This window comes from Dicentrarchus labrax, unplaced genomic scaffold, assembly GCF_905237075.1.
Source record: "Dicentrarchus labrax unplaced genomic scaffold, dlabrax2021, whole genome shotgun sequence".
Classification (NCBI taxonomy): Eukaryota; Metazoa; Chordata; class Actinopteri; family Moronidae; genus Dicentrarchus; species Dicentrarchus labrax.
In genome coordinates, this window is record NW_026136710.1 from 20,528,994 (window position 1) to 20,549,129 (window position 20,136).

Here is a 20,136-nt window from a genome sequence, read left to right on the forward strand (position 1 = left end):
TAACATCTGTTTTTATGCAACCAGAACAGTGGGATCTACATTTGTATTTATCCGACAATGATACAATATTACAAAACAAAATACTGCAATACAATATTTTTCAATATTTTCTTACACCCCTAATATATGATCACATATCATATACTTTATATATTGCCCTAGCTCTTCATTGTAGAGCATATACATATGTATATATATATATATATATATATATATATATATATATATATACTTTTTTGACGAATGGTAAAATATTTGCCAAGAAAAATACATACATACATACATACATACATACATACATACATACATACAAATACTCATGAACAAAATAAAAAACTTAAATAAATAACTTTGCCACTGATTCAGCTGTGGGTGAGATATAAGTGTCTGGTGAACTTCCTCTCCTGCCCCTCCCGTTCACTCTTGCCCCAGACAACCCAGTCTTGCCCAATCCTCTCCCCATGTCCCCTGCCTGTCACAGCCCTACCCAGCCCAGCCTCCCGGTCCAGGCAGCATATATATATGAGCAGCAGCTGCTCCTGCATGGAGGTCAGACATCTTTCTGTACTGAGAGAGTGATCACAGCTGCACAGAACCCCACTCATTTTATTCAGGATTTAAGAGAACAGATCTGTTGCTACAGAAAACTGGTAAGTTTTTATAATTTATTTAGATTTAATTTTAAAATATTATATTTTTTATTTGATTTTGATAATGTTTTTGTTTTAATTGATGTCTTTATGATGCTTTGTGGGTTTATGAGAAACTTCTCACTATGTATGAGAATATGTATCTCTTTAGAAAACATAGATGTGTTTATTGTAATTACATTACCCATTTAATTGCAATCCTCCAGTGTACTGTAAATATGATGCTCAGCCTCTGACTATGTAAGTGACTGTGTTTTTGTTTGTGGCTTCCCTCCTTTGCAAACAAGAACCAATCACAGATGGAGCTTCTGACAACCGCCCTCGTCATCGTCCTTCTTACGACAGCATCCGCTAAGCCGGTAAGCTAACCACAAAGCTGCGTAGGAATCCTCCCTTATCTTCACTGCTCTTTGTCTCTCACTGACTGTGCCTCAGTTTTCCCACTATTTCCTTTCTTTGTTGCACTCACTCTCACTGCTGAGGTTTGTTGTGAGAGTTTGAACACATTCCTGTCGTGGGATGTAACATTGTAACCTCTACGGCACAATAAGCTTTAGACTTTTGGTTTTGCTGCCTATTTCCTAAATATTTCACTAAGTTATATTTATTGTGACATTGTGTAAAATATGTAAAAAATTATTTTTGTCAGACCTCTCTGGCTATTTACCCCATTCATTTATACAACGTATTCAATAACACAAAGATTAATTGATATAGCTAGAACTCTTGATGATTAAAACTGAATTGATATATTAATTTATCAATTTATGTCCGCTTTGACTTGATTCAAAATAAAATAAGTATCAATATGTAATTGCTAAAAAAAAAATGTTTTTTGTATCTTTTCTGCCATTAAAACATCCTTTTCATTAATGTCCTGAATTTCTGGTTTCAACTGATGCTGTTGATTGCTGCAATATGCATGGGGGTGGACACTAATAACAATCAGATATATCACGTCAATTCCAACAGACACACAGGAAGTTGACAAGGTGCTGGGCCAGCATTGTTAACCATTGCGCAAGTTCCATTTGCAATGTGAGCAAGTCACGTCATTTATTAGTCAGTGATGGGATTTAAATCATGGGTTAATGTACATGGTGCTGAGTAGTCAATTTTAGTTGATGATTAATTGTCATACAAATAATTAGTCAATTCTAGTCTATTAAAAGTCAGCTATGTGTGTTAATGTTCCAGCTGTGTTTAGTTGTAACAACAAAAGACGGCAATAGCTACATTTGAAGTACAGGTCACCAGAAACTGTGCAACTCACTGAATTTTTCACAAGTTCCTGCAAATGATAAAATGATGACAGTCTTTCATCGCTAAAAAAAGTCATTGTGTAGGCTACAGGGCTTCATGTTCCATTCAATTGCCGCACAGCAGGTATTGTGAATGCTGGCTCACTGGTATTACATTATTATTATATTTATTTATTTTTTGTAACACACATAAATTGGATCGGTTCTCGGTAACGGCCAATATGGCCAAAGTTCAGATATTGAAATCGGTATTGGGAAAGACAAAATGGTATTGGAACATCTCTAAAATATTTTTACAATCACCGCACACCGTACCTACAGTACATTGCGGTTTATGGTATGGTTAAGGTGTGGAAAAGATTGCGATTAAAGTTTTTACTTTTTACTTTCTACTCTTGCATTAGCATTGAACGTAAATCAGAAATGCAAAATCGTCCAATATAAATGTAATATCTAGGAAGCATGGGCTGGGAATCCGACAGGAAATAGTGAGTATCTGAGTGTAACTTCTCGTGATATTCCCTCCACAGATTGGTCGGCGTCGGCATTATGATGCTGACATCACTGAGAACGACCGGTTACAGGGATTGTCAGGCAGGAATTACTGGTGGTATCAGTCTTCCAGCCCCGAAGACTCTTCTTCAGATTCGGATCAGTCACTGGATTCACGGGAATCTAGTCAATCTTCAGAAAGTCAGTCCTCAGAAAGTCAGTCTTCAGAAAGTCAGTCTTCAGAGGAGTCCTCCTCTGAGGAAGTTCTAATCACCAATCAGACAACACCGGTCATGACCACCACTACCAAGACAACCATCACCACAGGAGAAGGGAGTGCACTCACCCCTGAACCAGAAACAATGGGCACGGATGAGCCAACTGTAACACCCCCACCAGAAACAACAACCACACCTGTTGCTACTTCCCCCAGCAATGTGACTAACTGTGTTACTGTTGAGATTCCAACAGCAGCTCCAATCACAGAAAACAGAGGAGACAACTAAGCAACTGGGATTCCTGTTAACCGACAAAGAACAACTGAACACATTCCTATTAAACATTTTATTTTCAGCACATTTTGAGTCTAGAATTAAACTTCAGTTATCAATTCAAGAAGCAAAAGGGTTAACACATTAGGACAGGTATTCAGTGAGTGATTGAAATTAGAAGGTCAGCTAGACTAGCTAACTAACAGTATCACAAAACCACCAAGAGGACTTCAAGGAAACTAAAGTAAGGGTCATTACATCATAACACCTACGTTCTAATGCTATTTAGCGCCAGACTTTGGTGGCAGTCCTTCTGAAACCTATGGCAGATGCATGAAGAAACACACTTAAACCCAGCATATATACATCATATAACCTTTGAAGAAGAACTGTCGCTGCCAAAAGAAAGAACACACTTCAAAGAATAGATTTTAGACTAACAGGCTCAGAATTAATTTAGTTGGTAGCTTTGCTTACATGCTAACCTTACATATAACTGATAACCTGTGAAACTGAGGGGGGAGAGATAAAGGAGTGGTCTGCCGATTCACCTCTACGCTAACTTTGCCAAGAGCTTTCAAGTGTGGCACCATTGTGCGTTCATGCATGGTGACGTAATGACCCTTCCTTCTTCCTTGGATGAGTTGTAGCAAAATGCACTTAAGATGCACTTCGTTTAATGACCACTAGATGCATGATCCAAAAATATTATGCTAATTTAATTTTTGTAAATAGTTTGTTTTTCTGATGCGTATCTTTGTGGCAAGTTACTTTTCCATCAGTAACATATTATGGCTGAAATGAAGGAGAGTTTTGGGTAAATGCTTGATTTAGCGTGCGTGTTTCTCAGCCTATTGCAGTCAGCAGCAGAGGTTGCCTCTTACACATCACATATCTTCTCCACCAATTCCAAATGTTAATGTTCCAGTGACTCCAGTAACGGACAAAGATCGCTATAGAAAGACTGTGGCTCCACCCATTTAGTTTCAACTCAACCAATCAAGGAGCTCCACACGGCCCCAACCCTAGAAATCCATGCAATTCTTGGTTAAGTTTGACAAGCAGCAGACACTTAACTATATTGATAATCAACATATAGAAAAAACATGATTTTGTTGATTGACAGCAGAAACAAAACGTATTGTCAGCCATTGTTGTTTCTTTTGTGGTAAAGGTCCAGTGTGGAGGATTTAGTTGCATCTAGCAGTAAAGTTTCAGATTCCAACTAAATGAACACCACTCTGTATTTATAGACCTGGGAATGAGAACAGGCTGTGTAGTGTGTAAGAAAGGCCCTATCTACAGTCAGTGTTTGGTTTGTATGTTCTGGGCTACTGTAGAAATGAAAACATAGTTATGCACATGATATGCATAGCTAGATTTTAATGTCACATTTCACACAGTTATTAACACTAATATCTTCCTAACATTCTAATTAGGGACATTCAAGGTGTAGTTTTAACACTACTGGTCATTTGGAACCAATATATCTGCTCATATAGTGCATTATAACATTTTGCTTTACTATACATATTGTTCTATTTTGATTTTAAATGTACATTCAGATGTATTATTGAGATTACACTGATTGTTTTTTTTATCATTTGTTTGTTTCTGATATGACATGAAGACCTGCAGTGTTTTAGCAATCAAATGGTGATACTACAGAGACCAGACCACAGATATGTTGATATGTGGTCATATAACATAAACAAATCTCAGTCACGTTTACCTTTAAAGTATTAACTGGTCAGACAAGTACAGGCAGGTGTATTTCTCCCAGTGTGCCAAATGGAGTCAATTCCAGTGTATCTGCATAGATCTGCTTTTGAAATAAAGTATTTATTTTTATGTTTTATCCTTTACAAGGATTCTCTTATTTGTTGGCATAAGCTTATTAAAACAAGTATATTGGAAGACTGTCACCACATATCGCTGAAAAACCACTTTAGCATGAAGCATCCAGAGTATGTATCCCACAGCAGTGTGTTTATAGACTGTAGAGGGTGTGTGCTGTTTGTCTTGTCAGCCCTTGCCTGTTGTCTGTAAATGCTGAATAAGACTGACAGAGTTATTGGCACGGTGGGTTGCTTCAATTATGGGTTGTGAATTCATCTTTTCCCAAATTAAATATAGCTTAGAGGCCTGAAGACAATACCTTAATGTTGTTGGTTTTGCTTCTGTTTAAACGTGTGTTGCGCTTTGTTTTGTTGAGCTGGAACTAATGTGCGTGATTGAATGAGTTGTAACAGTATTGATGTTTCTTCTAATGAAAAATAAAGTATCTTTATTACACTGAGTTATTGAGTTTAAAGGTTTTTACCGGGTGCCAATGTTAGTACAGTTCCAACAATGACTTTAAAAACGTGTTTTATTTTTATCAGCGGTTCTCTTCAAACTGTTGACATTGCTTCGTCTCCGCCTACCTGCTCATCTAACGAGAGGTTAAGTAACGTCACACTGCTGTAAAGTGGTATCAGAGTAGTTTTGTGATTACAATTACTAGTACATGAGCTCAGTATCTGACCCAATAACTGATACTGGTATTGGTATCGGTAAATCTCTAACTTTAATAACCCCGAGTTTGAGTAATGTGAATATGATGAAGTGAACTCACACGGGGTCTCAACCCAGAAGTTTAGAAACTGAGGAAGAGAGGATGCTTCCACTGCACCGTAGAAGATTTAAAAGGTAATTTTACTGTCCTCTTGAGGTATTCAGCCATGCAAGTCATTTTGTTTTTAAAAGCACAAGTGTGTAGGATTTAGTGGCATCTAGAGGTGAAGTTACAGATTGCAACCAGCCAATGGCTCGCCTTTTAAGCATGTAGGAGAAACTACGGTGGCCCTATCTACAGCCAGTGTTTGGTTTGGCCGTTCTGGGATACTGTAGAAACATGGTGGTTCAACATGCTGATAAAAAAAGCTCATTCTAAGAAACAACAACACAATGATAATTACATAAAGGTAATTATACGCTAATGAAAACATTCCTATTAATATTATAATCCATTTTTCCCAACAGATCCTCCTAATTGTTACACACTGGAGCTTTAACTGTCGTCAGGTTTCGCGGTATCTCTCTCTTTGATTTTTGCTGCTACTACTAATTTAAATAGTTCAAGGTGTCCTTCTAGAGACAACGCCCCCAATAATCCACACCCTTACTGTTTTTATTGGAACCATACGTCCAACCAAAGAAAAAGTCCCTATGAAAACAGGTGGAGAGACAAAGCAACCCTTCACTGCCTAACTTCTGAGAATGGGCGAATCATGTGAGAGACAAATTGTCCTGCACTGTAAATGTCACACTCCAAATCTATATGGCTCTATGTCATAAATATACTAGTGTCCTTAACAAGGCAGCATACTGTACCTGGTTTCATGCTGTATTTCCTGTATTTGTAAGTAAGACAGAACACTACCTGTAATTCAAACCTTTGACATTTCAATCCTAAAAGTTACAACTAATCGCCCAAAAGCCCAAAACAAGCTCTGAACATTGTACAACATCCTACTCATTCCCTTTAACTCAAGTCTAAAAAGAACAAACCTATCAGCCCCATCTAGTGGGAAAAGTCATTTATTACAGTCAAACAGGTTCCTGGCAGATATGTGGACCTGCTCCTGTGCATAAAGCCAGGTCCATGAAGAAATGGCCTACAGAGCCCTGACCTCAACCCCATCCTACAGCTTTGGGATGAACTGGAACACAAACTATGAGTCAAGCTGTATCACCCAACATCTGTGTTGGACCTCACTAATGACCATGTGGCTTAATGGGAACAAATCTCTGGTGGAGGCTGGAACAGCAGATAAGTGCCTGTGGTTTGGGAATGACATCTTCCAGATTCACACATGGGTATAAACGTTGTTAAAAGTTGACTATTGACATTGGGTCAGTGACATTCAGCTCAGTTTCAGTAAGCAGTGTACTTTAAATTAGACGCTTTCCCTGAGGAGAGCGCTACGCAAGAGAAACTGTGGTAGGTCCATTAAAATCCTAGATGTTGTTTTTCTTTTCATTTTCTTGACAGTTTGGTCTTTGAACTGTCACAAGAGTCACTTGATTTATTGATTGTCTTGAATCCTACTGCAGAATTACACAGCTCTCACCATGACTCATGGATAAATATAGTAATCACAATTAGCCTATTATCCTGTTATTCTTTTAGTCATCTACATAAAAGCTCAGCTCAGGCACATTTCCAGCGCTGCATGAGCTGTCAGCGACCCTCCCTGAAGGAGTGGCACGATGCCAAGGTGACGAAGAGGGCAGGAGGGATTGATGCCAGCCCCTGCAGGATCAGGACATCATTCAATAATTAAAAACCTGTCGAGAAACACGTCTTCAAAGCTATGCACGTCTTCAGCCAGCAAGCAAGGTCAGAGCAAACTGCAGATCTTTCTGTTCCATCAAGAGACTGTCTGCACTTTGTAACAGGCCAAAAATCCTCAGTTCAGTCAGGACCACTTTCGTCAAAATATCTTATATTCCAAGCAGAATTACATTTGGCGGTATGGCTCTGTTCTGGGACCTCCTTGTCCTTCCGCGTGCCTACGTGGAAAACCTTAAGGCAGGGAGAGCACACTTCCCTGCCCTTCCATGTGCCAACATGGAAAAGTTTAAGACAAGGAGAGCGGCAGCAGAGACCCCCCAGGGTACAGAACAGAACAGCATCAATGGCAATCAGAAAATTACATTGATTAATTAGAAACAACATAAAAAGGAGGAGCTGGGGTGGAGGTGGGTGCAAAAGGCTTGTAGAGGGAGCAGCAGAGATAGGCAGGCAGGCTAAAGCAGCTTAAATAAGGCGCCATGCATGATGTTTGCCAATTGGATGCTTGAGGAAATCAGGTGAGCTGTCAGCTGACTGTGTATAGTATCCAATGGGAAGTTTAGAGGAATCAGCTGATGTATGTTTATGACTAGCTGTGATCATATGATATAGCTGTAACTGAAAGCTAAGCCTGACTTCGTGCCCTGCCTGAACTAATGCTATGCTCAATTTGTAAATGCTTAAATCTTTTTTCTCATTCTTTGTTTTAACACTTGTCTTTTAGCACAACCCTCGGAGCAATGAGACATTATATTTTACTACACATTCTGCCCTACACATTGTTGACAATGACAATGGAGCAAGAACATCGCCCAGTTTATTCTGAAACATTCTGGGAATTTCACATGACAAATAAGACGCAAAGTACACTAAAGAAATAATAATAATAATAATGCATGTATGAAAAGCCAATGGAAGGCCAAGAATATCATTATTTAAACTGATCCATATCACAACAAAACAACATCTCATAAGCAAATACCAGACCCCCTGCACAGCCACAAACATACAGTCACACAGCCAACAGGTGACTGAGGAAACATGTATTAAAAAGCCCTGCTGGCTGTGTCCTGACAAAAAATGCATTGAACACATTTAATGTACATTATAACTTCCATAACAACCACACAGAAAATAGTTAAATGCACACACACAGCAGGACATTTAAGATTAGTTCACTGTGAGAGTGACTGACTCCAGCTCACATTTACTCTCACAAAGTCGCCCGGGTGTCCAGTTTCACAGTAACACTGTCTGTATCCGACTGTGGGACACTGTCTGTATCGTATCCGACTGTGGGACACTGTCTGTATCCGGGACACTGTCTGTATCCGACTGTGGGACACTGTCTGTATCATATCCGACTGTGGGACGCTGTCTGAATTGTGAGATAAAAGGTAATAATTATGGGTAAGTATGGAAGCCCATTTCCAACAGTAAAATCAGAGCCCATCTACGGTCTACTTATTAGACATTCTCTGGTAAAATTCAAAAATAAGATGAAAACCTAGCCTTGATAATAGAAAAGTTCATATTATGTCATATTTATGAGATAAAATTTCATTATTAGGAGACACAAAATTAAATGATGAGAAATTATGTGAAGAGATGGCCACAGCAATTAGATAAACAGTACAGGTTTTGTGACAAATGGAGTTATTAAACCAGTTTTTAGTCAATTGAATGACACTGATGACTACACACAGTTCCTGTGATAAAACACACACAGAAGAACTACCTTTGCTGTCTGTATGTTCATAAGCATTGCCTTTGTTTGTGCACTCAAGTAATGATATCTTTTACGGTGCCTGTCTTTATTTTCTCATGAGGAATAATAAATCAAGCTATGGCCTGTGCACAAATGAAACATAATTCACTTACTATGACGTTCACAGACAAAAAAAGACATCAGAGTCCAAGCTACAATGTTTAACAAACTCACATTTAAAGATCCCTTTCAGACATATATTAAGACATATGTACAAATAGTCAGAGTGGAACAATACTTAATAAAAAGTATAATTTCCACGTTCAAATCCTTAAAAAGTCATCTACTCCTTCTACCTCATTAAAAATAACAGAATCTCTGAATATGCAAATCTTGTTAATTTCTTTTCTTTTTTTTCTTTTTTTCCTGCTGGACACAAGATGTCTCCTACTTCACCGTAAAGTCCAGTGTGAGTGCACTGGTGGCTTTAAGTTCCTACATCTCACTTGCAGAAGTTACAAACTGTTTAATAACTTGATATTCAAGTTTGCACACATTGTTAGTGTTCGCATACTGAAACAAAAGTGTGATATGATGTAATACACAATATAAGAGTCCTGTTTTTATTGTTGCTCTGTGCATGTGTATTGTCTAGACACCACTGCCAGTCCATTAATGTATACTGGATTAGCAGTTCAGTGTTTCAACAGGAACAACATCAATCTTACATTTTTAGCTGTCTCGTCTTTCCACCCGAGGGGCTTTGCTGCTGCAGTTTTGGGGGCACAGATGACATGAAGGCTGTAATCAGTCAGAACTCCTCTGTGTTTATGTGTCTATACAGCATTTGACAGAAGGGAAGACATTAACAGAAGAGGAGAAGTCTAGACAAGGTGTTCCCATATGAGATTTCTCTTGAAATCACTCATATTGCTGTGAAAAGTGTCAGGTCTGCACTCCAGCTTTGACTTGAACTCACAGCGTGTTCACATGCATAGTGCAGGTCTGGGTCGAGTTTGTGCCAAGAACATAAACATCAGCTGTTACCTAATACTACTTCCAATCTCAAAATGACGATAACACACTGATCAGAATGTGTGCTGTACTTTACAACAAAACCGTTCTGTCCCTATTCCTAATCAACACACACATATTTCTACAACAGGTCGTGACTTGCCTGCCAACCTATTATTAATGGGTATGTTATGGAGTGAAATGTGCAAAGAAGAACTTCTAACACTTTATGTAACAGTTCAAGATCAAGTACTGGTTTATCTTTAACTTTTATTAGAAGTACGGTTAGCTTTATCATTGGGGATTGTGTGTGTGTGTGTGTGTGTGTGTGTGTGTAATGTTGGCTATTTGATAGTCACATTAAGCTTTAGTTACCACTGTATTAGAATGTAATACAGTCATTCATTAATCACTTATTAACCTTATACTACGGTCTGGGTGAATACTCCATTCTGATTGGCTGCAAGGTGTCCATTAATTCCTGATGTAGGACACCTACTGAGTAGTTAGGGGACAGTGACATGGCTGGAGAGCTAGCTAGCTTAGCTCAGTCTTAGTGAAGCTTGATGAGCCAAACAGCTGTATGAGCGGAGAGAAAGATCTCCTGTTGCCAAGTCGTATCTAAGGCTTGTCCTAAATACTGGAGTAGTGAACACATCTAGGGATAAGATCTTTATGGGATGTAAGGATTCTTCCTGGTATTAGTGAAATGTTTAGGTGTTAAGGCGTTTTTTGTCCGCCTCATGTCGGATAATATTGATATCAATCTCATTTGTGTGATAAAGGTCTAGTGTGCAAGATATTTGCAGAATATGGCAGGAATGGAATATAATTAGGTATGTTTTCATTAGCGTATAATCACCTAAATATAGGAATTGTTGTTTTTGTTACCTTAGAATGAGCTGTTTTTATCTTCAGAGGGAGCAGGTCCTCTTCTACGGAGGCCGCCATGTTGATATGACAGAATAGGACTAAGGTTTTTTTGCGAGTTTTGTGGCCACCGTAGTTTTTCCTACTCATTTGTAAAGGTAGTGCAACCTGAGGTTTATTCAGTTGGTTGCAATCTGCAGTACGGAGCTGCAGTTAGGAGCTGATTAGCCTAGCTTAGCATAAACTATCTGTTTGTGTTGATTGCGAGCTTTAGAGGTGGTGTTAATAGCTTTGGACATAGTGAAAGTGGTACTGATCTCCTCATCTAAATTGAATAGGTGTATTTCCCAAAATGTCAAACTTTTCCTTCAAAATAAGAGCTGGGTCATGAGAACAGCATGCAGTCTCTACTTTGGTCCGCTTTATTTCTTTTTGAGCATTTCTGTGTATCATTGTTTTATGACTCTTCTATGCTTGGCTTGTTCAGCAATTTCTGTATCTAGCTTCTCACCACCCTTCTTGTCTGAAAACAAATGTAAACAACCAGTATCTCTTTTTATGAAAAAGAACTTTATTAATATTTTAGAAATGGTACAATATGATACATTACAGTAAACAACATGGGACAAACAACATGTAGTGTAGGTAGGAACTGTGCAAATGAATAGGACTCTGTTGTATGTATATGTGTGTGTACTGCATCTATACCTGATTGAACCCTGTACTGGATTGTGAGTTTCTGTCTCTTTACGTCCTTTTATCTACACCAGCTGATTTGATACTAGCGAGCATACGAAGCTAAGCCACACAGGCAGCAAATGTCTGGCTTAATGTCAAGTTTAAATTCTATTATGCTTAAAATGATTACAAGTATTTAAATAAACTCTGCACTTTTCTCTCGTATTTTATAAGCATGAAAACAAGGTAGGTTTGCATATTGCAGTCATTAATTAATGATTAAATGCAATGTTGTGCTAGTGTAGATATCAGGACTTAACTGTGTTTGTTTCTGTGTTCTTTTACAGTTCTGACCCTTTTAAAAGGTCATGAGGTCAGTCAACCTCCGGTTGCAGGTAGCAGTTGTCAGTTTTCAACATCCTATAAAGTCGCATCAACCACTTTTCCCCTGCGGGGTCAAACATGGGATTTAACAGGGCAACCAGACCACAGGATGGAGGAGTTATTGGTTTATTTAAATATAACCCAAAAGATGCACAAATAATCACAGAAATATTGGCTGAGCACATTGAAATCAATAATAATTAAGTCTTGGCTGTCCCTGTTTGGCCCTGCAGTGGAAAGTGGCTCTGGAGGGGGCTTTGTGCACCTGGATGCAGTGTGCGCTCTTTATGTGAATCTAACTGACACCACGTCCACTCCATATCCTGGATGGGCGGGGCTTATTTGGCAGTGATGACCACTGGCATGTCAGTGGCGGTGTCAGGTCCCACCCCCTCCTCCTCTGAGTCACTCTCAGTGCTGTCGCTCTCGTCTGAATCGCTGTCAGCGGCCCCGGGTGTGGCCGTGGCTGTGGCCTCCTCGCTGCTCTGGCTCTCCTCGTCCTCTGACTCCTGGCTGGTGCTGGCGCTGTCACCCTCGCTTGCGGTGCTGGCGCTCTCCTCCTCCTCCTCCTCCTCTGGGGTGCTGGAGCTCTCGCTTTCGCTGGTGCTAGCGCTCTCCTCCTCCTCTGGGAGGGAGGCCTGGCGGGGGCTGGGGTCCTGGTCCTGGGAGGTGCCGGAGGAGGTGTCCAAACCCTGGCTCTCCACCTCAGGGGTGCTGGTGTCCTCCTCCAAGAGATCAGAGTGGACCTGAAGAGCCTGGAGGTGAGGCAGAGGATGGATGAAAGGGTTAGTTTGTTTTGTCTATAAGTTCACAAAACATAAATAACTGCACTAATAGATGGAGTTCTTTGTCTTTTAATCTGTGGTCTTTTTAAATCTTGGTATATTTAGTTTTTTGTAAAATGTAGAATGGAAGTATCTGTCACAGTTAAAGTAAAAGTGCTGAAATTACTTGAAGATCCATAAAAGTCAACTGAAATGTAGGTACTGAAAGGAGATGAGTGAAAGCCCTGCATGAGTTACTGTTAATTCAAGTGAAAAACCCAAAGTGTCTCCTCTCTGGAGTGTAAGGTAGTAGTGAAAGTTGATGTTTTGGCTTAAGTACAAGCACTGAAAGCAGTTGAAGTGTCACATAAAGTGCAGTTTGACAGTGGTAGTTGCTTGCAGTAGCACATTCTACAGCAGCCAAACTGGATTTCATGTGGACTCTACTGACAGCCTAACATTCTCAGGAAGATTAAACTGACCTGTACCTTGTACACCTGAAGCGTCTTCTCCACCTCGTTGCCGTCTGTCATGTCGTAGGCCATCTTCTTTCCAGCGCCCACAAACTCGTAGGACTTGTAGGGAGCGGGGACCTTGTGGTAGGATTTGTCCTCCACATAGACAATGGACTTATAGTCACTGGGGTAGCCTCCCAAGCTGTCACCACGGCCTGCATCCGTGTCAGTGACGATGGTAGGCAGGATGGGCTCAGGGGTGGTTTCAGCCACGGGTCCCTCTGTGACGATCACAGGAGTGACGGTGGCAGTAGCAGGGGTGGAGGCCTCGCCGGACTCTGAGCTGTCGCTAGACTCATCCTCATCGGTTTCCTGGAGACACAAGGGTGGGAGAAAGTGAGTAGAGAGAATATTTGTTGCATTGTATCTAATTTGATTGATCTGTAATAATTATTAGCTGTTCTGGTTCTTTTTTCCTTAGTTGAAGCTTTGTTTGTGTTTTAGCCAGCCAACATGACATCTGACTAGGTGCTGTATATGTAGCCAGATGTGTTGTGGGTGCTTTATTTACTCACACTCTCCTCTGCTTCATCGTCATCATCGTCATCGCTGTCTCCACTGTCCTGGCTGACAGAGGCTGTATCTGAGGACGAAGCTGTGTCTGCACTGTCAGATGTGACTTCTACTGGAGCCTCTGCTGCCGCCGCCTGCTGCAAAAACAATCAAAGCATTAAAGCTATAAACTTCAGCAGGATTGTAGTCTGCAGACAAAAGACAAAAGAATAATAATTATAAATGATTTGTTTTAAAGACTTATCTCTCACCTCGTCTTCATCTGAACTCTCCTTGCTCTCGTCTGAGCCGGCAGCAGCTGCAGCCACAACGTTCTGCAACATCAGAGGGACACAATGAATTAGATTAATCCTCCTTACTGTCTTCATTCATGTCTCACACAAAAGGCCAGTCAAAGGAAACTAATTAGTGCAGGCTCTTTCTCCTTCGTAGCATCACTGGATGTTAGCCTCTCTACAAAGACAACTCTTTGGTCCCTGACATGTTAAGCTCCAAAGGATTCTAATTAATGAAGGTGATCAGGGAGTCCACATGGTGGTGGTATAGACAGGGAATGCATGTCTTTTATTTGGACCACTAGGGCCACGTCATACCTATACTTAGTGTCAATGTGTTTAAAACAGGGCTGGATTTGAAGCCACTGCCGCACATTCCAAAGTCATATTCCAAAAAGATTTGGCAAATTTGATTGGTGGTGCAAACAACTTTTGGGGGCGCTGGGGGGCAAACAAGTAAATGAGAGAAAAGACAAGAGACAAGACAAGAAAAAAGTTAAATGAGCAGAGGAGAGATAAAAGAACAATAAACGAAAGGGACCATGGGAACAGAAGAGGAGAATAGGTTGTATTGAAGATGATGATATGAAAGAAAAGAATAAGTGGATGAAGTGAAGGAATAGTTTACCTCTACAGGTGCTGCACGGGCCTGAGGAACCACTGCCGTCTGTTTCTTGAGGGCTGGAGCTGCTGGTCGTCTCGCCTGTGGACAAGACCAACATCAGTCAGTTTAGAGGTCTCTCTATCTCTCTTTCTTTCTTTCTCTCTGTCTATCTCTCTCTCTCCTGATACTCACCACTTCCTCAGAGCTCTCTGAACTGCTGTCTGAAAGTTTTCTCGCCTAAAAAGCAAGCAAAGACATACACAAAGTGAATCGAATGTAAGAAAATCCACCGAAACTGATGTCGAAATTGTTTGAAACTGATGTAAAAAATGAAATGTGATCCAAGGACAAAGCTGCTGCTCTGTGCTCAGCAAAAGCTATTTAGAAGTTCTGACTCAACAGGGAAAAAGACTCACCGGCCGGCAGAGAACTGTGGCGAAGAGCAGAACGAAAACAACGGCCACTTTCATTGTGTCACGGTTTGGTGTCTGGATTGGGAGAAAACCAGAAAACACGCAGGTTGAAGTCGCACAATAAAACATCATCTTATAACACAATAAAACAATAAAACATAATCATGATACAAACACCTCGTACGACACCAAAATACTCGCCCGGAGGCAATAACTTCACGGGAAACACAATGACATGTCAAACTGAAATTGAGCTGCAAGCCTTGTCTGTAAATCCCCTCGCCCAGATTCCTTCCTAAAAATGGAGGCTGCATGGTCACATGACTGTTAACTAGCAGTGGCACTTCCTGAGGCCTTGGTATGTCACAGGAAGTCCTTAATTAGAGACCTGAACGAGTGGTTATGTGTCCCTGACAACTCTGTTTCGGTACAGTAAAACATTTTCTCTGTCATCAGAGCGAGAAAATCACATCATTTTGGTTTGTGGTTTGTTTAACTATGAGACAGGAGGTTTCTGGCTGATCCTGGGCCGAAAGGTGTGAGACAATAACAGGTATTATTTCAAAAGGGATTAATTTAGCCTGTGAGTGTTTGGCTTAAAATATTTAAGGGACATTTACCCCCTTTACATTGTCTATTATCGCTGCAATAATACAGCGTAGAAATATGGCTTAGCCTGCATCTGTAGTCTCTCAGCTTCCAAGTCTGTATTATATTCACACAGCACACTAGGAGAAGAGGGTGTTGTTATTAGAAAATGTCATTTTAGACATTTATTGTACATTTATATACTATTTTTTTCGTATATTCCACTATTTCTGCGAACTTAAGAGATAAACCTATATCAAGCACCAAACAATTGGTCAACAAGGTGTGTTTTTACAAGAGATTTCAAATATCAGACTCAAATTATTTCTTTTTGCACATTTTGATTTTGATACATGGGCATATCATGCTATACAAGTTCCTTTAAAGGTTAATTTAAGAAGATATGTAAAAAAATGTCCTGTAAGCAGATACTCTGGAACCAAGACATCTACATGAAATCAATACCTTGCTTTTACATTTTTCTACAAATGAGAGTCAGTATGTTTAAATATCCCAGAATAAGGCAAAATGCTAAATTAGGATAAAGAAAATAGCACTTGCTGGTGTTCTTCTATATGTTTCATATTGTCAACAGATCCCATTAAAAGGCTGTCTGAGACTGTCTATGGCTCTCAGTCCATTGGTTCCTACTGAAAATGTAGGCCTAAATCTTTAAAAACAGCTCACAAATATATAGTTTCATTTTTTTAAAAAAAGACTATTTAATCTCCTAAAACAGCTGGACATTGTAGTTTTTAACAAACCATGTTCAAACAGGAGGAAATAGTATATTTATTAGGGACTATTTTCAGCAGAGGAGTAATACACATTTCCTTCTCTAGTGAGGATTTACAGCAGCAGGACAGTGTATATGGCATCAAGAAACTACAGTGTGTGTGTGTGTTTATGATGATGAAAGCACATGTCACCCAGTGCAACAGTCTGGCTCATTGATGTGTTTTTAATAGTTCCTGACAACAATGGAGCTCTATGGCACAGAGGAATGAGATATATCAGGCTTTGGCTACACACACAGTAGTTGTTAGTGGGATCTGTTCATTGTCGGTTTTGGTCTTTTCATGGGAAACAGTAACTTTTACTGATGTTCAGAGTATTTTTTAAGTGGTATGTCAGCAAAATGTCAGTATCATGCATCCTTATTTTAACTGCAGATTAAACTAGATTAGGACGACTAAGATTAAACCTTGTTAACAGCATCTTTAAAAACATTTCTCTCTTACTATAATCTTCTTTTCATGTATGTGTGGGAGGAGCAGTCTGAGAGTCTGCTTCTGTCTTTAATGACGGACTCTTCCTATACTGTGTAATTCACCAGGTTATAAGTGGAAAGCCACAGTGCAGCAGAAACATGACAGACGCCCATAGGACTGTAAGCCTGTGTGTATTTCTGTACGTCTATCTTTGTGAGGACCAGTACGGGTTTTCGACCTCGTCCACATATTTGCAACTGGGTCTGAAGTCCTCAAGTCTTTTAAGTGCTGTTTTAAGTAAGTTTTAGACCTAAGGCTAGAATTAGGTTTAAGGTAGTTCTAGGATTAGGGGCTAGGAATGTTTTATGTTCAGTACAGTGGTAAGAATTGAATGTGTGTTCTTGTTCTTGTTCTTTATAAGGACTTGAGAGTAGGGACATTTTGTCTTCCTCCAAGGTTTGTTTGAGGGTTCAGTCTTGGTTTTAGAGTTTAGGGTAGAATTGGGTTAGTTGAGAGTTAGATGAGAAGATTGATAGCGGTTTTATATCTGTACGCTAACTATGACGCTAAAGCTAGCAGGAAATTATCTTAGCCTATCATAAAGACTGGAAGCAGGGGGAAACAGTAATCTTTGGCTCTGTCCAAAAGTAACAAAATCTGAACAGCCCTTCCAAAGTTCACTAACTAACATGTCATATAGCTTCAGCAGTCTTTTGTTGAGCTGTTGGCTATTTTGGACCGAGGGCTATAACAGGACCATGCCTCACTACCAGGTTTAAACTTAAGTCTCAGTTTGAACCTGAAGAACCTTTACTCTGATCAGATGTTCAGTTAAAAAGCACTGTGTACTCAGTAAGTGTGTGTTATCAGTATGTTTACTCAGTGCGGTTAGTCGGGGCTGGTCCTGGTCATGTGACACATAATCCAGAGGCTTGTTTCCTGCCGCCCACAGCTTCCCCTTCCTGCTCTGGTGTCATCGTGATACTAATTAGCCAATCAAACACTGCCGCCCCGGCTTCACCTCTGACCAATCACAGGCGGACTTCCACTGCCATAAAGTCTTAAAAAAGAACTCGTAATTAACTGCAATAAACTGCAGAGCTTCATGGCGGATAGTTAAACCCTCCTACGGGTTTAATGTCAGTTTGCTCAACGCCGACTGTAAATCTCTGATAATGTTGTATAAATGTGATTGAAAATCAGTTAAAATGAAGCTGGAGTTTGTTAGAAAACTTGCACAAATTACCCTTTAAACCAAGTACACTGCAAAATTACCTTTAGGCCATTGCTGTCTACTACTGAGTTATAAATCATTTAGTTTTTACTGAAAGTGAAACAAAATGTTTCAAATTCACATTTTGATCAATATTTTATAAGAATTGTCAGTATTTGGAAACTACATGTTATGAGGCAGATTGCAGTGCTAGGATCAAAACAAATGGCATTTGCTCTTTAAAAAAAATAGTATTTTGGACTACAGTATAGTACAACATTAAATTAAATGAAATATTTTTTTATAAGAATTTTTTTTGCAGTGTCGCTCTGGATATGTTAATGATACATAAATAATACACACTACAATATATAGTACATGGCCAAAAGTATGTGGACACCCAACATGTTTCCAAGGCCATTGGCATTAATCTGTTGCTGTATCAGCCTCCACTGTCCTGGTTTCCGGGTTTCTCACCAGAGTTTGGAATCTGGCTGCAGAGATTTGCTCCCATTTAGCCTTAAGAGCTTTAGTGAGGTCCAACACTGATATTGGGTGACAAAGTCTGTCTCGCAGTTCACATCCCAAAAGTGTTGAAGATGGAGATGAAGTCAGGGCTCTGTGCAGACCACTGAAAATCTTCCACTACAAACTTGGAACTGGCTTTGTGCATTGGGTTGAAGGCCCTTCCTCAAAATGCCTCAAACATCACTGCATGCTGTAGCATTTAGATCTGCCCATATCCACGAAAACAGCCACAGACCAAAAGTAGTGTAACGGAAATATGAAGACAGACCTGTCCACATACTTTTGGCCATATAGTGAAAGAACTTTTCACACTGCAAGTTTCTAAATGCTGGATTGTATTCTTCAAGCTAAATAAAGCAGATTTCCAGCAGTTTATACAAATATTAACCTGCCCTCCCACCTCTCATCAGAGCAACAGTGCTGCAGGAAAACTCCAACCAAACACGCTAAACTGTAACCATAATGCTCAGTGTCGTGTATTCATTCTGACCTTGTTTGCAGTCGGAGGAAGCTTCAGGAGTTGAGCTGCAGGTTGTGGAGCAGAAGCAGACAGACGTGGTTTGCCTTTAGTTTATCTCCTGGGTTTCCCTGGATGTTGTTCGCTGCTCAGTGATGCTGCTGCAGAAACCGAGCCTCCTGGTTGGCTTATAAACCCTCCAGCCTCTGGGAACAGCCAATCGGCATGGAGCTTGTGATGTCATGAGGTTAACCGCTCCGTGGTCCACCTCTCCTCTCTCTCCCACTCTTCCTGTGGTTGGTGCTGTGGTGGTGTGAGGGCAAACGCACACACACACACACACACACACACACACACACACAATGCAAAGACAAATACATGGATAAAGACATTTACAGCCCCGACAGAAGCATGTGAATGTACTTTTTTGCCTCTCTCCTTCTCACACACACACACACACACACACACACACACACACACTCGTTGTGTGTATGAAGCTAATTTAAGGACATGTAGTGACAGGCTCTGGGAAAAAACAGCAGCATATAGTGGCGGGTGGTATGACAGTGATTCAGCTTCCTCACAGACAGAAGAAACTCATCTGACTGAGGTCTCTCTGGATAATTGAGAATTTGTCTGCGACACCAGACTGATGGGTCTTAAACTGTCGAACAAGGGGAGAGGCTGTGTGTGTGTATGTCTATGTTATGTTTCCAAATAAGCAAGTAACTTTTAGTAAATTGCTGTGTGTGTTTGTGTGTGTGTATTAAAATATATATATATGAGCTCAGTCAAGTTGTGCTCCTGGTAAATATATTTGTACAGGTTGAGTTCAGTGATTGAAACAAATAAAATACTTTCTACGAAGTACATTTAATATATACAGAAGTACTTGTACCTTTAATTTCTATTTTAGGGTACAAATTTTCTCTGCGTACATGAAATATTACATTCAAAATAACCTCCTTTCCTTTTTTTTTCTTCTAAAAGACTCAGAGTGACAGTTGGCATCTTTGTCTTACTGTATATGACACCCTCTATCCTTACACCCTCCCTCTGGATCAGGAAAAATTGACAAAACCTCAGGACGAGCAACAGAGGAGGGATCTCTCCCCCAGGACGGACATATATGCGATAGATAGACATTGTGACAGTATGGACAATCAG

At 40.1% G+C, this 20,136-nt stretch overlaps 2 protein-coding genes across 5 annotated transcripts; one reads left to right on the top strand and one right to left on the bottom strand.

Moving 5' to 3' along the window:
* Nucleotides 1-446: 446 nt before the first annotated feature.
* scpp8 (secretory calcium-binding phosphoprotein 8) lies at nucleotides 447-5,194 on the top strand. The gene is made up of 3 exons (XM_051413147.1): nucleotides 447-650; nucleotides 938-1,009; nucleotides 2,443-5,194. The coding sequence occupies exons 1-3, from the start codon at nucleotides 462-464 to the stop codon at nucleotides 2,908-2,910; spliced, it is 729 nt and encodes a 242-aa protein (XP_051269107.1). The 5' UTR covers nucleotides 447-461; the 3' UTR covers nucleotides 2,911-5,194.
* A 6,183-nt stretch (nucleotides 5,195-11,377) lies between these two features.
* Nucleotides 11,378-19,157, bottom strand: spp1 (secreted phosphoprotein 1). 4 transcript variants are annotated; one of them, XM_051413095.1, is made up of 8 exons: nucleotides 19,003-19,157; nucleotides 14,976-15,047; nucleotides 14,752-14,796; nucleotides 14,584-14,658; nucleotides 13,932-13,994; nucleotides 13,683-13,814; nucleotides 13,141-13,479; nucleotides 11,378-12,643 (listed from the first exon to the last, which is right to left on the bottom strand). In XM_051413095.1, the coding sequence occupies exons 2-8, from the start codon at nucleotides 15,027-15,029 to the stop codon at nucleotides 12,227-12,229; spliced, it is 1,125 nt and encodes a 374-aa protein (XP_051269055.1). In that variant the 5' UTR covers nucleotides 15,030-15,047; nucleotides 19,003-19,157; the 3' UTR covers nucleotides 11,378-12,226. The 4 variants fall into 4 exon arrangements, with proteins under 4 accessions (XP_051269055.1, XP_051269053.1, XP_051269052.1 ...); XM_051413093.1 differs by having other exon boundaries at nucleotides 13,135-13,479; XM_051413092.1 differs by having other exon boundaries at nucleotides 13,135-13,479; nucleotides 13,683-13,817.
* Nucleotides 19,158-20,136: the final 979 nt, after the last annotated feature.

Excerpts from the sequence above, each read along its gene's own strand:
- scpp8 (XM_051413147.1), top strand. The coding sequence starts at position 462 with ATGTCCCCTGCCTGTCACAGCCCTACCCAGCCCAGCCTCCCGGTCCAG. Across the intron at positions 651-937 it reads TCTGTTGCTACAGAAAACTG|AACCAATCACAGATGGAGCT; the intron begins GTAAGTTTTTAT and ends TTTGCAAACAAG. Across the intron at positions 1,010-2,442 it reads CGACAGCATCCGCTAAGCCG|ATTGGTCGGCGTCGGCATTA; the intron begins GTAAGCTAACCA and ends TTCCCTCCACAG.
- spp1 (XM_051413092.1), bottom strand. The coding sequence starts at position 15,029 with ATGAAAGTGGCCGTTGTTTTCGTTCTGCTCTTCGCCACAGTTCTCTGC. Across the intron at positions 14,797-14,975 it reads CCACAGTTCTCTGCCGGCCG|GCGAGAAAACTTTCAGACAG; the intron begins GTGAGTCTTTTT and ends CTTGCTTTTTAG. Across the intron at positions 13,818-13,931 it reads AGAGTTCAGATGAAGACGAG|CAGGCGGCGGCAGCAGAGGC; the intron begins GTGAGAGATAAG and ends TTGTTTTTGCAG.